The sequence below is a fragment of the Melanotaenia boesemani genome, chromosome 3, assembly GCF_017639745.1.
Source record: "Melanotaenia boesemani isolate fMelBoe1 chromosome 3, fMelBoe1.pri, whole genome shotgun sequence".
Taxonomy (NCBI): Eukaryota; Metazoa; Chordata; class Actinopteri; order Atheriniformes; family Melanotaeniidae; genus Melanotaenia; species Melanotaenia boesemani.
In genome coordinates this window covers 28,566,064-28,583,191 of record NC_055684.1, presented here as the reverse complement: position 1 = coordinate 28,583,191, position 17,128 = coordinate 28,566,064, and the positions used below count along the sequence as shown (strand labels likewise).

The 17,128-nt window shown below is 37.0% G+C and overlaps 1 protein-coding gene across 1 annotated transcript in view; it reads right to left on the bottom strand.

Annotated features, from left to right (window-relative positions):
- The window catches only part of cacna2d3 (calcium channel, voltage dependent, alpha2/delta subunit 3), a 34,890-nt gene that overhangs the window by 7,595 nt on the left and 10,167 nt on the right, over positions 1–17,128 (bottom strand). Inside the window, exons 6-22 of the mRNA XM_041980599.1 lie at positions 15,759–15,921; positions 15,100–15,231; positions 12,972–13,032; positions 12,713–12,863; positions 12,481–12,555; positions 12,289–12,378; positions 8,373–8,486; positions 7,315–7,393; positions 5,914–6,047; positions 5,480–5,497; positions 3,191–3,262; positions 1,874–1,954; positions 1,714–1,788; positions 722–805; positions 342–413; positions 188–249; positions 12–79 (exon numbers count right to left, since the gene is read on the bottom strand). Of these exons, the coding sequence (XP_041836533.1) occupies positions 12–79; positions 188–249; positions 342–413; positions 722–805; positions 1,714–1,788; positions 1,874–1,954; positions 3,191–3,262; positions 5,480–5,497; positions 5,914–6,047; positions 7,315–7,393; positions 8,373–8,486; positions 12,289–12,378; positions 12,481–12,555; positions 12,713–12,863; positions 12,972–13,032; positions 15,100–15,231; positions 15,759–15,921 (1,531 nt within the window). The remainder of the gene's footprint in view (positions 1–11; positions 80–187; positions 250–341; positions 414–721; positions 806–1,713; positions 1,789–1,873; positions 1,955–3,190; positions 3,263–5,479; positions 5,498–5,913; positions 6,048–7,314; positions 7,394–8,372; positions 8,487–12,288; positions 12,379–12,480; positions 12,556–12,712; positions 12,864–12,971; positions 13,033–15,099; positions 15,232–15,758; positions 15,922–17,128) is intronic.

The following is a 17,128-nucleotide window of genomic DNA, read 5'->3' as shown; positions in this document are numbered from 1 at the left end:
GAATTAAGTACCTGCTTCAACGGATACATTTCCTCTGAAGAAGTACTTGCCATGACCTCTTGAGAGAGCTACTCCGACACTGAAGTTACAAACATGGAAAAGCATCAACATGAGTCAGTGAGGCTTTGGCTGTAACAGACTTATTAACAGCCATAATGTAATTTAGGCATTAATTATATTCTCCCACCTGAATGGAGTTCCTTTGATGTCAGTGTAATAATAATCATTGTGCATTTTGAGTACACGCCTCTGAAAAAAAGATTTTTAGTCTTTTAGTCCCGAGACAACAGAGAAAACAAGAGACAGGACAGACAGACACTAAATGTCCTATGCAACCTCACCCCTCTGTCCACTGTCTTCTTTACTTCCATAGAGAAAGTCCCCGTCCTCCTGTTCACCATAGCATTGCGTAGCTTAGAGATAAAGTGCAGAAAAGATGACACACAGAGCAGACAGATCAAAAAGCTGGGTGAGTGATCCAGCCGGCAGTCTGGATTTCATTGCATTTACACTGCAATTATTAAAATATTCTCATTTAATTTCATTTAAGTGCCTGATATGAATGGACAAAATTATGAAAAAGAAATGTTGCAGATCCAAACACATTTAACTTAATATATATATATATATATATATATATATATGCTGCTTCTTTTAATTTTTAATAAGAAAAAAATCAATTTCTCAAATCTTATAATGCAGTTTTCTTTTTAGCACATACAATGTCATCTTTGTCTTCCCACTCCACCTCAGAAAGATCCACACTGCTGTAGTTGGGCTTCCTCCTCTTCTGACCCTCCTGATACTGCACAGAGTGACACAATGTGTGCAGTTTAATGATCATTTTACTGCAATTCTGCTTTAATCTGATTAAAAGTTCAGCCTCAGCTCAGCTAATCTTTCCTGCAACAGTCATCATATCTGCATTTGGTGCAAAATGTATGTATATATATATTTATATATATATATATATATATAAATATTTTAACTTAGTATGAATATAATAAACTGATTTACAGACAATTCATTGTAATTTATCTTTTGTAATAAAATGAAGACTCACTACTCATTCTCCTTTTAATAAGCACTGTTATGGTGCTTTTGGAGAGTAATTATTTGACAAATCATCTGTGAAATTAACACTGTCAGGTAAATTAAAAGTAATGAATATGACTGATAGAAAATCCACGCTCAAACAAGTCTACATCAAGGCTTTAAAGTCTTCATGTCAAAACTCTGCTACTGTATGTTGCACATTAAACGACAAAAGTTAATGACTACAACCACAGCCACAAAGAAACATTCACAAAGAACCAACACAGACCAACACACACAGTTGCACAAAGAGGAGTAGCACTAACACTGGCACACACAGATCCACTAGCACAGCCAAAGCTCCTGAGACACCAGCGGTCCCAGGGCAAGGGGCTGTGGTCTCTGCCAGCGAGTGTTAAGTTACCTCTGGGAAATCTCAGGCCAGCCAGCCCTATGAGTGGCCCTTATCCCTGCATGCATACATCAAAGGAAAAGGTGAGGATTACAGACTATACGAGCCCATGTAGCTTCCTAAGCCAGTTAACACATTTGTCTCTGTGTGCCCTTTTATTTTTGGTTATCTACACAATAGAATGGACAAAACAAAAAGGAAAAACAGGGTAAAGTCAGGGAATGTTGTGAGACTCTTTAGGTTTTGAGGCAAAGAAACTGAGTTACCAAAGGCCTGAGGTCTGGATGTATCAGTATGTAGCCGTTGTTTGTAATTGCAAATGCGTATCCATGGATCCCTAACTAGAGACAGAGAAAGAGATGTGTAAAACAAGAACAACAAAAAAGGAAGAAATACATTAATCTAGTCAGTGACAGCTGATTGTACCATATGTTTTGGGATGAGCTTCATCAACTCCTGCAGAGGAATGTCTGTTCCTACGACCCCCAACAGAATACCCTGGTTCTTCTGCATGAAAAGATGCAAAAGTAAAACGTAGCTTCAGTTAGAACCAGCATTAGGATTGATTTAGCTAGACAACAGATTAGGCTGGAAATACAATGCAGAGACAATCTACAAGAAAGGACAGAGCAGTTTCTACATCTTAAGGAATCTAAGATAATTCAATGTCTGCACCAAGATGTTGCATAGCTTCCATAAGTATGTTGTAGAAAGTGCACTCAGCTTTGCAGCCATCTGTTGGAGCTGCAGGATCAGAGTCAGACATTTAAAGAAGCTGAACAGACAGATCAACAAGGCTGGTTCTGTGCTGGGGATAGCTATAGAGCTGCTGGAGCTGATTGTCCAGAGAAGAATGTTACAAGCTGCTGGAAATAATGGAAGATTGCTCATATCCTCTACAGAACACAGTGAGGAAACAACAAAACATTTTCAGTGAGACTTCTTTAGGTCCAATGCAAGACAGTAAGGTACAAGAGCTAATACCTGCCAGCAGTCATTACCCTCTGGAAATAGTCACTATATTATTAATAACTATTAGGAAAACTAACTTATTAACTATTATTAAAACTATTCATTTTAATTTCATAACTGCTCAGTTACTAAGCAGACAAAGGGGAAAAAAGAGAAGAAATGGGTACATAAGTAAGAGGAATTATAATCAAAATGCAATGAAAGTACAATCTTTGGACCTTAAAAAGCCCTGGGTGTTGCACTAGAGGAGCAGCTTGCAAATCACTTTATCTCTGTAAAAGTCTGACATTTCAGGTCTTATATCTCTCTTTACTGCAGAACTTTTAACAGAGTTGTGTTTATCTAGCTGAAAAAATTTGGACTGCATGGCAGAAACTCGAAAAGGCTTTTTGACTAAAACATGCTGCTATACCATATATTCAAAGAGATTTTGTCTTTTGCACTATTGCCATACAAATAATCAGATAAACGTGTTTATTTAATCTTTCTCTTGGTAAAAGAATACCAGCATAATGAAACATGCCACTCTAGATATTGAAGTTTCTGTCTTCCCCTTGATCTGATACCACACACACACAAAACTGCCCACTATCTCATTTCAAGCCAATAAGGTTGAATGCCACAGATTAAATTTTTACCATACTACTTTGTCTTCAGTTTGAAAAGTTACTATCAATTTTTACCTGACAATTAAATACAGTAGATGGTTATAAACTCATGTGAAATAAAAAAAAAAGGTGCTGGAGTACCTTACATTAGTAATTCACTCACCGTTTCATTCTTTGTGCTAAAAACTGGCATAGCGACTGTAGTTGTCAGAGATGGGCCTGATTTGTCATTGAGCTGAAATAATAAAAACAGTTTCTCATTGAAGCAGGCTGATAACATATTGGTCTCATTGAATGAGGTGTCACTGTGTTTTGAGATTATATTCTTAAGCATCACTCAAAAGAAAAACTACATTAAAAGCATCATATCAGCTCTGGAAAAAGTCAAAGTGAAATGAGTTGCTGTTTACTTCGTTAATTTTAATCTTTGAGCAAAAACAGTGACTGGATCAGATGTTTTCACATGTTCAGAGTTTAAATGCTTAATAATTTCCTTTTAAGGAAAGGTACTATTATCAACATTATACAAAGTATGCTTCATAATTTTCTGCAGATGACACAGACTATTATCTATCAATTGCTCTACTAATATACTAGTAACTAATAATATATATTTTATAATACAGTTAAATTTCATTTTAATGAAAATGTTAGTCAATAAATACCACTGCAAAGACAGTCCGATTACATAAAATATATTTAAAATTTCCACATAGAAAAAAAGGTGACAGTATCATTGTATAAAATGTATAACAACCTATTTTCAGAGATGCAAAAAATATTCATGTTTTCCGAATAATAAAACTCATGAAAGTACCTTCGAATTAGTATTTTATATCCAGAAATGCAGCTGGTGCCCCTTCTTGTCTAGCATATTGCTCTGCTATGTTACAACACTTGCCCACAAGAGACAAACCAAACACTGACTCTTGAGTCAGCCTTGTGCTGTTAACATAAAGTTAGGTCAGAAAAAATGACCTCCTATCATCTGTTTCTAAGCTCTTTTCCTTTGCCTCCTTAGAAAACAGGAAAGGTGGTTGAAAAATGAGGACGGCTTTAGTCAAAAACAACTGCTCTGCAATGTGAATCCAACCATATTTACATTAATGCTATAATGCAAGTCGGCAGCACTGAAACTACAGATGTCCATTAAATATTCAACAAAAAGTGCTTTATATACTTCATCTAATGCAAACATATCATAATGTCACAAGGGGACAATATATCATATTAGTATGTTAGGACCACATAAAATACCACTTCATTATGAAGATTTTTAATTAAGAAGGAAAAGGCACAAGTGTGAAATACTTAGTTGTTCCAGGTCATTTAATTAAATTAGGAAGATTCTTACGCAAAACTGACTCTTCTACCAGACTTATAGAGTTGTATGCATGTTTAGAAAGGGAGCACAAAGTGCGGCTACAGTAGACTATATTTACACTGAACCTGTTAGTTTGACTAAATCAATGTCTTGAAGATTTAACTATAACTAAAATAAAGGTATTTCCACACATAGAAATGTGGATCTACAAACAGACTTTTATTTGTTTTGCATTTATTGTTTGTAGTTTTAAAGAAGCAGAAAAACTCATAAACACGACCTCGGTCAAAGCCTTCCCAGTGTCACACCTGGAGCGCGTGATGTTCTCAGGAGGATGAAGGCTGACATAATTAAGCACATGAGCACTGTTAAAGTAGGTCTGCTGTTCCTTCACCTTGTGAGTCAACACATCTGTGTGTGCCTGTGTGTGTATTTGATGTTCTTTTGTGTATATGTGTGTATGTGAAGGAAACGAGCTGTGTGTACAAACTAACCTGACAAAATGAAGAATGTATGGTCCTTACATTCATCATTACACACAATGGAGGAGAAATCCGGGCTGCTTTAGTCTTCACAAATGCATGCACGTACTAACATACACACAGGTAAACTCATGGATGCCTAACAACCTCAACCCCCATCCTTCTCTCCCTTTCCTCTGCCGCTTTCTTGGTCTCCACTCCAATGTCAGTTTTATTATGGGCTTTAGGAGATAAAGTGCAATGATCCACAGAATGATGAATGGTGTGTCTGGGGCTGCGATACACGAGCACACACTCCAGAGGACAATCTCCAACCCTTTTGTGTGTGTATGTGTCTGTTTTAGTGTGTAGATGGTTTCCAAACTGGAATGAAATACAATTAATGCCTCTGTGCTGTTTCTGGCCCTCAGCGGGAAGGACCTACCCTCACTTTAAACTTCCAGGGGAATATTGAAGCATGATAGCGACATTTAACTGTTTAACCTCTCAAGTCACTTCAGCTTTATACAGGATGACTCAAATTTGCTGAATCTGAGAAGAAACCTTTTCTAAGCCTATGATCCTCTTTCTAGTTCAACACTACTTAAGAAATATCCAAACAGTGTTCATTGGGTTCCTTTGTAAAATAACAAAATGTGATATTTACCTTATAAGCAAGAGAAAGCTGACGAGAAAGAACAAACATAAACATTGAATTATCAGTGAGTGAAAGTATGCACCTTTTGCACTGACTTAGTGGACACAGATGTACATTGGAGGACATGGTGGTGTTGTGGGGGTGATGATGGTGGGGAATCCATGCAGTTTAATGAAGCTCAAAATGAGGAATCATTCCAGCAGCATGAAGAATAATGATGAGGGAGCAGATCCACACATGGACACTCTCGCTGTACAGTAGAGGCTCTTTACGATAATGCAGGACAGCAACATTAGAACTGACAGTATCTGCACCTGAAATAAATTCTTATATCTTACTGTAAGATGTAAACTGGTAGTTTATTCAAACATGCAGTCACCCTGGTACCCCACTGTATGAAGATTATGGAATAAAAACATGTATGTGGAATCCAACAAACTTACAGCACTGTCCACGTAAGCTTCAGTCCACACTGTGTCATGCTCATGATCAATAACCTTTGGGCGGCTCATGACATGTAGATACCTCATCACGTTCTCCTGAACATCAGCTAAAGTGGAGATCTGACTAAAGTATCCTGCAAAAGACACACACATGAAATTACAATAAAAAATAATACTGATTTAAAAGCAGCAACATTTCTTCCACAACAGCAACTGAATATGTCTTTGGAACATTTCACAAAGCACATTACAAACTAAAATATATTATAGTATAACGATGTGATGTGAACATAGCCTAGTCTATAAAAATAAAATAAAATAAAATAAAATAAATACTGCCTGAAAATAATTTATAATCACTATTTTCATCAATCATTTTTATTACTGTTTATTATGTTATTAAATATTTTCCCCTATATTTGGTTTTAAAGTGTGTATGGCTTATGTTCGAAGCTGTACATTAAATGTATACTACTGAAATTAGGCTGTAAAATACCCACCATTTTCATAGCTGTGAAAAGATTTGCTCCCATGTTAGATACCCCAGCATCCCATCATTCAGACATTAATTTAGAATGGAAGCAGAAGTAAAAGAGCTTATTGTGCAGAACAGCTATGTGACTGTATTGTATCAATTTTCTATTTTATTTGATAGTCATTAAATTAATTTTAGCCTAGTGGAAGTAATTGTAGATCACTAGATGGAAATGCAGTTCTCAGTCAAAGTAGTGAAGTTAAAATCTATTTGGTCATTGTGTATTTCATCACTATTCACTGCTGCTGATGCCCCAGGACTGGACTGCACTGACCATTGCTGCAGCAGATTTTTAGAACGGCTCAGAGCAGCCCAGGAATGATTTGACTTGGTGTTGGTTCCTGCTGATGCTGACAATGTTTCACATTGGACATGTAAGGTTATTTCACGGTGGGGGTCTGTAAAGGGAAAGAGGTTTGGGGTTTGTCATGCTACAATCCCTCTGCGATCTGTTTTCCTGGCTGTGACTTTCCCTTTCAGAGGGCACTCATCCAAAGCACTGACACGTGGGAACCATCAGCAGCGAGCAGCCAAGAGGTAGACACTGACAGGAAGAGGGATTAGAGAGGATTGACCTCTGACCCCCCCCTCAAGTGACATTTCATTGCCTTTTGGCAGAAGGAATCTAAGCCAGAACATGCATGTACCCAAAAACACATAATATAGACGCACACGATCAAACCATGCAGATATTCTCTCTCTCTCTCTCTCTTTCTCTCTCTCTCTCTCTCTCTCTCTCTCTCTCACACACACACACACACACACACACAATCTATCATATTATTGCACACAAGTGTCACATCAGACTATTTTCACCGCTCCGATACAAAGCTGTCTTGGAAAGTGTTTATCAAAAAGCCTCCAACCTTTGTTGGCACAAGCCATCCATTTGAGGTTATCTGCAAATGCAGACTCTCGTCCAATCAGGTAAGGGAATATCCGCACCTGCGCAAACGATAAACAGATGTCAACATTTTTAAAGATGGAAGGATAAGAACAAAAACATGCAACGTGGTGTCCTTCTTTAGAGCTTCATCTTTCTTTCCTGATCCTATCAGCTTTGAAGCACAAGCGGCTACAACCTCGTAAGGTTGTGTGTTTAGCTGTCTTGTCATCCCTCTTTTGTTTAACCAATCCTTTACAGATTGTATTTGTTATACTTTTTATTTTCTACTTTAGTTAAATTAAGTTAATTTTCTTTTGTCAGGGTCTGAGGGCATGTGCAACTGTCCTTTCAGAGAACGCTGTGTGAATTTCTGCCAGACCTGCATGGCTCATTGGCTCCAGATGCTTTGCTAAGCATAAAGCATATAGAAAACATGAATGGCTGCCATATAGCAGCCCTCAGGGTGTATGGATGGGGTGGGGGGCTGGGGTGCCAAACACTGCCTTGTGCTCTGCCAAACACTGCCAACACACATATGCTTTATAGGACTGAACAAAAGCCCCTGAGCTGTTGCTTTTATTGCTCTGTGAACAGCACAGCAGTTGATTTAATATCAATTGCATTTACATGTTAGAAACATTGCATGACAAAGGATTTTAAAGGTAGTTTTAAACGTGGGGAGAGAGCAGCGGCAGGATAGATGGAGAAAAGTCTTTTCTGGGTTGAACTATATCCACTGCCCTTGAAAGCAGTTAATTTCCCACATTTTCTTCCTTGTGGGAAAAGTATTGAGCTGTAATGCATCAACATATTGAAAAAAAATCACACTGACACGGATTTTACATTACAAAGTTGTAATGAAGTGAGAAGCCAATTCCTCACAACATCAGAAAGGGGCTTGAGCTGGCATAAAGTATTAAAATCTTTGTCTATCCCTGATGTAAGAAAATTGCAGCGCAAGCAGAAAATTCAGAAAGAAGAGGTATAACATTGAAAATTAGAAAAAGTGGGAACCACAAGAAAGAGGTCAGGACTCACTTTTCTTTCCGGCCAATTGTACTTCTCAAAAACATCATCATACATTTCTGTTGCCCCGTCAGTCACAAGCATGATGGCCTGGCTGCACACACTGCCCCGTCCAGTCTGATTAAACTACAACAAGAGGTAGAAATATGTTTGGCATAAAAACAAACAAAAAAACACATCATACTTGTTGTTTTTCAGACTCGAAATAGTCTCTCATGATGTCTGCTTGGCCTCAGTCAATAAGCACTGTATTTAAGTAAGTAATCCTGAAAAATGTGACATGCTTTATTCTGATGCTAGAAGATGCAGTGCAGTAATTAAGTGGTTTATTGACCTGCAACAGTGTGAATGTGGAGACAAAAGAGCGTGTTGTGACACAATCACAGGATAAAACCTGCTGAGCTCATCTGCTCCTAAATCACACAGGCCACGTATCAGCAGCTCACAAGCTCCACTCACACAAAGAGACACAGCATCATAAAAAAAAAGATCCTTATCACCACGTTTATTGTACTGTGTAATGTCAGAAGTTGTGTTCATTTCTGAGAACTGTTTCACAGTTGCTACAGTACTTTCATTAACCACATAAGCTCTCATTTGTGTGTGCATGACATGATGATATAACATACTATTTGGTGATACTGTGCAGCATTTTGGCCTGCTACATAATTTCCTGATCATTATTGTTTAAGTAAACAAGTACTAACTAGAAGCACTGAGAGAGCACCAACCTCCACCAAGTTTTTTTTTTTAATTAATTAATTTATTTTTTGCCAGTAATTGTGGGCATTATTTTTCACTTTGAAGCTCTAATGGCAAAATAATCCCTACCTTCCCATATTAAAGAATTCTTTAAAAAATTCCTGGATCCAGACAGTGATCCAGATCATCCCCAAAATCTAATCACTTGTTCCTGAAAATTTAATCAAAATCTATTCTGAACTTTTTTTTTTAGTTATGTTACTAACAGACAAACCAACCTTGCTGAATACATGACCTCCGCCTTGGCGGAGATAAAAATTGCCAAGAAACAGACATCGTGCAGCAAGCTATGAATCTTGTATACTTTTTACTTCAGGTTATTTATAGTTCTGTTAAAATTGTCATTATTCAAAGTAACATTTTCCATTTTATTTTACTTGTGGGAGAAATAAAATGAAAAACAATAAAATCACTAACAAATGTGATCATTCACCACAACTGAACATGATAAGATTATGTTATATTTCTGTTTATAGTTCTGATCCGTCAAAACTAAACCGTGACAGTGAACCATCACACGCGTCATCAGGTGGTGAAGCAGATCTGTAATTGGATTATTTACTCCATGATTTCACATGACAAAATGTCTTTTGAGTGAAAAAGCCCGTGAACACCTCGGCCCAGTCTGAGGATAGTTCCCGTCATGCTCAGGAAGTTACACACTGACAGTGAAGGGCTGACAGCTCATCCGGGTTCTTGTTAATGCACTGTCTCCATTGATTTGTGAGGCCCTTGTTTAAATGTATATTATAATATGTAAGAATTATAAGTTAAGTAAGAATTTGCCAGAGTAATTGTTAATTACATAAGTTATGATCAATAACCAGGATCAGTAGGGAACTGATGCTGATAAAATCTAATCAATCTAAAACCAGTACAGCTAGATAAAGAACAACCTGACATATTTCATGATGATGTGATTCAATGAACAAAAACTTAACATAAATGCAGAATCAGTGTGTGAAAACTTAGATACATCCATTTATTCAACAGCTCATAGAAACCAAATTTTATATCATTAAATTAAAATAATCATTTTTTTTGTATTATCAGTGTCTAACATCATTGTGGTGGAGTTTTGGCCCACTCCTTTTCATATTCCTTTATTTAACTGTGGCTTGCAGGTATTTGTTTACAGGTCTCTTAATATCCAGCCACAACATTTTAATCAGACTGATGTCTGGACATTGACAAAGTCACCGCAACACCTCAAATTCTTCTCTTTTTCTGCCATTCTGTTGTATATTTGCTGCTGTGCTTTGATCATATTCCTGTTTCATTTCCAAATATCAGGCAAGGTTTAGCTGCCAGGTCTCTCATTTATACTTTGGTATAAAAATGAGTTCATGGTCGACTCAATGACTGCAAAGTGCCCAGGTCCTGTGGCTGCAAAAGAATCTCAAATCATCAGCCCTCCATCACTGTCCTTGACAGTTGATATGAAGGAGTTGTACTGATGTGCCATGGTACGCATTATAGCCAACATCTTAAGCCATATATTTTCAGTATTCTTTTAAATTGCACTGTCACGAACATTTCATGTGGTAACTGAGGTCGTCGCAGTCTGAGATGTAGCTCTTGGGTTTTGGGAACTTTACTGAGCACTGCATTGTCCAATCACTGAGTAAACATGCAGGGATGTCAACTCCTGGGAGATTTAAAGCTGTGCTCATAGTTTTCCAGGCTTGAATAATATTTTAATGGTAGAATGACTGACTCTGAAATGTTTGAAAATGACCTTATAACTCCTCCTAGACTGATGGTCAGCATTATTTGCTTTGCTAAGATAATTGCTGATGTCTTTTGTTCTTGCCCTAAATGCTTCAGACCAGCACAACTCCTGCTATTTTAATAGTGCTCACACTTACTAAAGATAATTTCATGAAATACAAATTGATTAGCAGCACCTGGCTGCTTCTATATTTTGTCCAAATAATGACACAATATGTAATATCATGTGTTGTTTTAGCAAAATGGTAACATTAAATATGACTAATATTTTTTATAGTTTTGAAATAATGCATTTGATAAAATGCATAATTTAGTAATGATTTACGTTTAAAACAGGTTTGAGTTTGGGCTTCCAATTAAATACAGCACGGTTTTATTTCTTATTAAACCTTATAAACGAAGAACTCGTCTCACTCATGTTTAAAATACTAGTTGCCATACTGACTTTAAATGGTGGTACAGAAGACAAACCCAACAGAGTGCCACAATAACATGCATTCTGATTTGTGTTTGTTTTATATCAGTGGTCTATTAGAGGGAGCAGTCTGTGTATTAAGCAAGCTACTCGTAGCACAACTACTCTATATCTCTTAACAAACCAGTACTTGATATAAATGCTGCAGTGCTCATAGTATGACAAGAGTTTTTCTTCAGTAGGATTTTTGATAGGCTACCTTCTTAGGACTTGATTCACTGGGCATTAGTGTAACACTGAATATTGGCAATAGGCTACTGGCTACCTGATTTCCATATTCATTGCAGAGCTTTAATTAATCTGACAAATGCAGAGGTAAAAGCTGTGGTCCCTCAGCTTCAGTGGCACAGCCACAGCACGCCTGAAAACAGGGAGATAAAAGAAGTGCAGCTTGGCTCTTAGCCTTATCTTCTTTGTGTTCCAATCAGCAACAATATTAATCATTGACATTAATTAGAGTCATTAATCATGCTTCAGAATAGATGTGTCTGTGTTTGGAGGGTGGAACCGGGATAGCAGTGGAGCGTTTCGACAGGCGACACACCTCCCAAATGCTCAAATATATCTGACTTGAGTGGGCTACTTTTTATGATTAGTAGAAAACATGCAGAGCGTTGTACATGAGCACTTCTGTCAGCGAAAACAAATGTAGCTTCTAAAATGAAAGTTTTCCTTCTGTTCTAGATGAGCGGCGCCTTTGAAATAAATTGGAACTAAATGTATTTGTAATAGCTGGGCACATGCACTCATCTGTTATTTTTAAGTCAAGTTAATTGATAAATGAATGAATAATTTCATAAGAATTTATGAATACTAATGGTTACTACATAACCAGTAAACAAAAATTAAGTTGATCTGCTTTGTAATGCATTATCTGAGCAGAATTTAGACTGAAAAGATGAATGTTTGAACAGGATCCTCATTAAACTGACAGTCACAATTTACTGTAGCAGAACTTACATCATTCAGAATTGTGAATGCTTCGGACAGAGCTTCACCCAGCAGCCCGATCCCTTTGGCAAACAGCTTGTCCAGATGTTCACGGAAATGCTGACAGAAAACCACATAAAATTATAGAGAGGAGTTTTAGACATTAATTTCATATATTCAGCATGTTGTGATTCATATTCATGAGATTGATCAGGGACTTACATCTTTATTGTTTCTATCAGCCCGCACCAGCGTGCCATTCAAACAAGGCTCCACATAGTGGATCTCCTGATTGTACTGTAAAGGTAAAGTTAATTACATAAAGGACAACCAAATAAAAACGAGTTACACTGTAGGAATGACTGAACTTGAAAACTTTTCTTCTTTAGATAACAGATGCTGGAAACTACAATAAAAAAAAGAGACACTCATTAACAAGGACATGTACACATACTGCAATGATGTTGAAGAAGTCATCGTCGCCCAGTGTGTCTAATATGGAGGAAACAGTCTGCCTGGCAATGGTCAGTCTCAGCCCCTTCATACTTCCACTCACATCAACTAAAATTACAACATCTTTTGGAGAGGTAGCTGCCTGGATGTACCTGTGACAAAGAGTTAAACTAAGCACCTCCTCAGCCACTACACCAATAAAAGAATGATGTTATTTTACATGCTATATAATAGCTGTTTTACATGCAAATGAAGCTTACCACTTTCGATTTCTGCAGTCAAAGCCAATGACGCCATGTTCATCTGGATGCCACTTTACTCCTGGGAGATAAATCAAGAGGTAAGTTTACAAGAAAAAAAAGAGACATAACTTAACAAATAAACCCAGTTTGGGTTCAGGAAGCAGATACACTCTCAACCTTTAAGATTAGGCTTAAAACTTTCTTTTTTGATAAAGCTGACACCTGATATTTGTTATGTAACAGTAAGGTAGTTCCACAGGATTAAAGGACAGCCCCCTCTCTCACTAAAACCCATCAGTAGTACACCCTATAACCTTTTGTTTCATGTAAACACATATAGCCATAATAATTAATTAAGTTCATATTTACTATGAACTTAATATGACGTAAAACTCAGTTTTGTTGTATTGTAATATGCAAGAATCATAATCTTATTTTATATGCTTAAGAAAGTGGGTGCAACAGCAATTCATTTAGAACCTTACAGTTAAAACTGCTGTGTGATTTGTTAAATAAAGCTATAAGTATGATAAGTATTGCAATACCCCATATGTTTAAACAAACAAAACCCCCAAAAAGAAATAAATCAACAAAATACTGCTCACACTACCAGTACTGCCTGTTTAAAGGGTGAATTCCTCTGTGCCGCAAAGCTCCGCTGCTGTCTAAGGCAGTTAAAAACACATCACTGAGCCACATTGTAGCACTGGGCAGCACTTTTGTTCCTTATGATAAACACTCTCACTGTGTTTTATCTTGACTCAGTCCCATATTTACCATCCTGCTGCAGCAAGCTCACCGCAACACCAAACCCATGTCTGAAATCCAACTTATTTACTGTTTGTTCAAAAGCTAGAACTGCTCAAATACTGCTATCAACAAATGGTTTTTCAAATGGTAAGGTATGCACATCTTTGGCAAGAATTAATCAGCTCTGAGTTGAGTGGCACACACAGAATAGCACCAAGATGTTTCTTCTAATTAAATAATGTGAATCTATTTTTAAATCTATTTTTTTTAACTAACAACCTAATACTCTTTTCTATCAACAGAAAAAATTAAATCTGTGCAGTCTTAAAGTGTGTGTTCAAAATGATGAATATTTTGGTAAAATGACATCATCAAACACAGATGGGAAATATCTATTCTTTATGGATTTCACTTTATACAGTACATTAAACAAAAACATCTTTATAACAATATCATAAGTTGTAGTTTATCTAATTTCTGTTACTTCTCTTCAGCATCTCAATGAGCCATTTGCTAGTTGCACAGATTGTGTAACACATGTGAACAGTCTCTGAATCTAGAAACTGATGGCTGATCCTCAGTGTGGCTGCAGACCAACACAGGCAAATTCTGATTAATTGCAGGCTGTATATGTGCATCCTCTCTGATGGACTGTAAAATTACAACATTAGCCAAATTACCCTTTTAGTAATTCTAAATCATTTGCTCTGATCTGTTATTTTTTTTCATGTGATGACAGCTCCCACAGGATAACCCTTTCTTTTCCTTTTCCCAGTCCAACACGTACAGACATCTGGTTTGTATTGCATGTGAACCTTTTCTGTTTTCACGGTGCGTTCCCTAGCCTCTTACAGCATCTTTAACCATCATAACTGAATGCCAAACCCTAACCTTAAACTTGACCATTCTCCTGTCCCTGACCCTAAAACCAAGCCTTAAATAGCTTTTTATCTCTGGGAACTGAATTATCTGTCCCCATGTTCACAGGAACTGTACATGTTCATTTCTGCTTTCCTTCACTATTTGCAGTCACTTTCTATTAATATTTTCTTTTGTGCTGGTTGGGTTTAGCTATTTTAAAGTTTTTTGTTAAGGTTTAGAAAAATTGCCTCAAAATAAATTCTTTCCCAACAGCATCTGCATGTTAGATCTTTTTCTAAACAAAACGTTTTGCCCCTTTAGCAAAATATGCAAACTTGATGCAGACATGAAATAACTCCCCACTGTAATGGCTTAATTAGAAAGGTTTATTTTTTTAAAAATTCAAAATTTGAGTCCACCTGAATTAATAATATGATTTCTATTTTGTTGCTATTTAACCATGAGACTGAGCTGCTGGTTAAACTTGTCCCAACAAGGATGGCAGTCATACAGAAATAAACTATAAAGCACTCACCAGGGTACTGCCTGAAGAAACCTTTGGCACTTCCAAAGTACTGCCAGATAAGTGTTGGATCTCTTTTGAAATTATCTACAAACACTTTGTTCAGGGCCTCAGACCAGTAAACCCCGTTCACTATATCAGGATCTGAGGAAGACACACAGACAGAGAAAGAGATGCAAAGCAAGAGACAAGTGAATTAAATTGGGGTAATAGTTACCATCTTGGTCACCATTACTGATTGCATGGTTGACCTTTGTCCCTTATTGACTCCCACTGAAGGAGATACAATGGCTGTGACTAAATCATCCCCTCCCCTCCTCCTGCTAGACTTGCCTCCCTTTGTGTTGGAAGCAGAGCGTTATGGGGAGTCCATTACAGCAAACAAAAGCCACCAGGGCAATGCACAGAAGGAAGTGACAAGAAGAACAGACTGAGAAGCTACAATGTGAACAACATCTTCACAGAGAGGTCTGCTTTAATGGCAAGACTGTTATTGATCCTCCAGCTTCACTTTCCCTAGCCTGTGACACTGATACAGCTCCAGCTACCATTTCTCACTTTCACCACTTACTTTCCCCTTTCCTCTGCTCTCCCTCCTCATCAGCTTCCCCTATAGTAGGTAAATAACGCTCACATAATTCTTTGTTTTGGCAGGCTGCAGAATTTCTCACCTTTGTTGTACATGTTCGTGGGGACCTGCACAACACTGAGGCTCAGGTTGACTGAAAGGTTGTTGAAATGGTCATTGGGCTCCAAGATAAACTCTCCACCCAGCTCCACGTTATTGCCTTCTTCATCCACTTCATTTATCAGCACAGCATTGAAGTACTCATACTGTAAAGAGTGAGTGCAGAAAATGATAGATTTGAAGGTATTTTTAACTTAAGCTGTAAGATAGCAGGTGTATCATACACAACTTTCAAGCTTTTTAAGCTAAAAAAAAGACAGTTATAATAAGAGTTATGGTAATATTTAGAGAATAGCCTTTACATTTTCAAGTCTATTTTGAGATGTGTATAGAAAGTACAGTATACAGTAGAATCATAATAAGGAGAAATCATTTTACAGTGTGGACATACTGTTCCAGCTAACAGAACTTTTCACTCATGATAAAATGTAAAATTTGGACTGGCAGTAAAACAGCCCAGATCATGATGCTACCACCACCTTGCTTTAGAGCTGGTAAGCCAACAGTGTTCTTGGAATAAATTTTTCAACTCCTCCAAAAATTGCCACTGTAGCCTAGCAACACTTTCACTCAAATGACCATAAAACTTTCCTCTACAAATTTAGTAGTAGTCAGCTACCACCAGGGATCACACTAGAAGGTGTAAATTTCAGAACAGAAGTATTTTTGTTGAACACCAGTTTAAGGAGACATACAATCATTCTGATTTAGTAAAATTACTTTTCAAATAAATATATGGAAATCCCACATGACATTCAGTGATGAGAGAGTCTAAAGATTTGGGTGAAAATTTGCAATATGATTGTAAAGATAGAAACTATGTGAATATACAGTATACATTCATATTTGAGTATCAATCAGGAAATAAAAAAAGTGAAAACCAACATATTTCCATAATGTCCTATAACAGATGTTTATAACAAACTATTACTACAACTTGAAAAATCCTGAAAAAAAAAAAAAAAAAGCTCTATAAAAGTTTTAAAATCCATACTGTCAGAAGCTTGGCTAATATTATTTCAACATAATGATATCAGGGGCAGAATAATTAGTTGTTGACTGGTTTACGACTCATTGATAAGCAATGACTGAATAAAAAATAATGTGTGCAAATTTTACAACAAAGTTTTGGTTGCAGCTTTTTCTCTTTTTTTCTGTATTTTTCAGAACACACATAACATATTGTCACTGGTTCCTATACTTAAAAAAAAACCAAAAAAACATTGGGAAAACTTTTTTGACTATGGGTAAACCAAACCTGAGTCCAACAGTTTGTCCTGTCCTTCACTGCCTGCTACTGCACAAGAAAGACTAACTCATCCTGTCTGAGCGGCCTCTCTGTGGCCTCTAGTC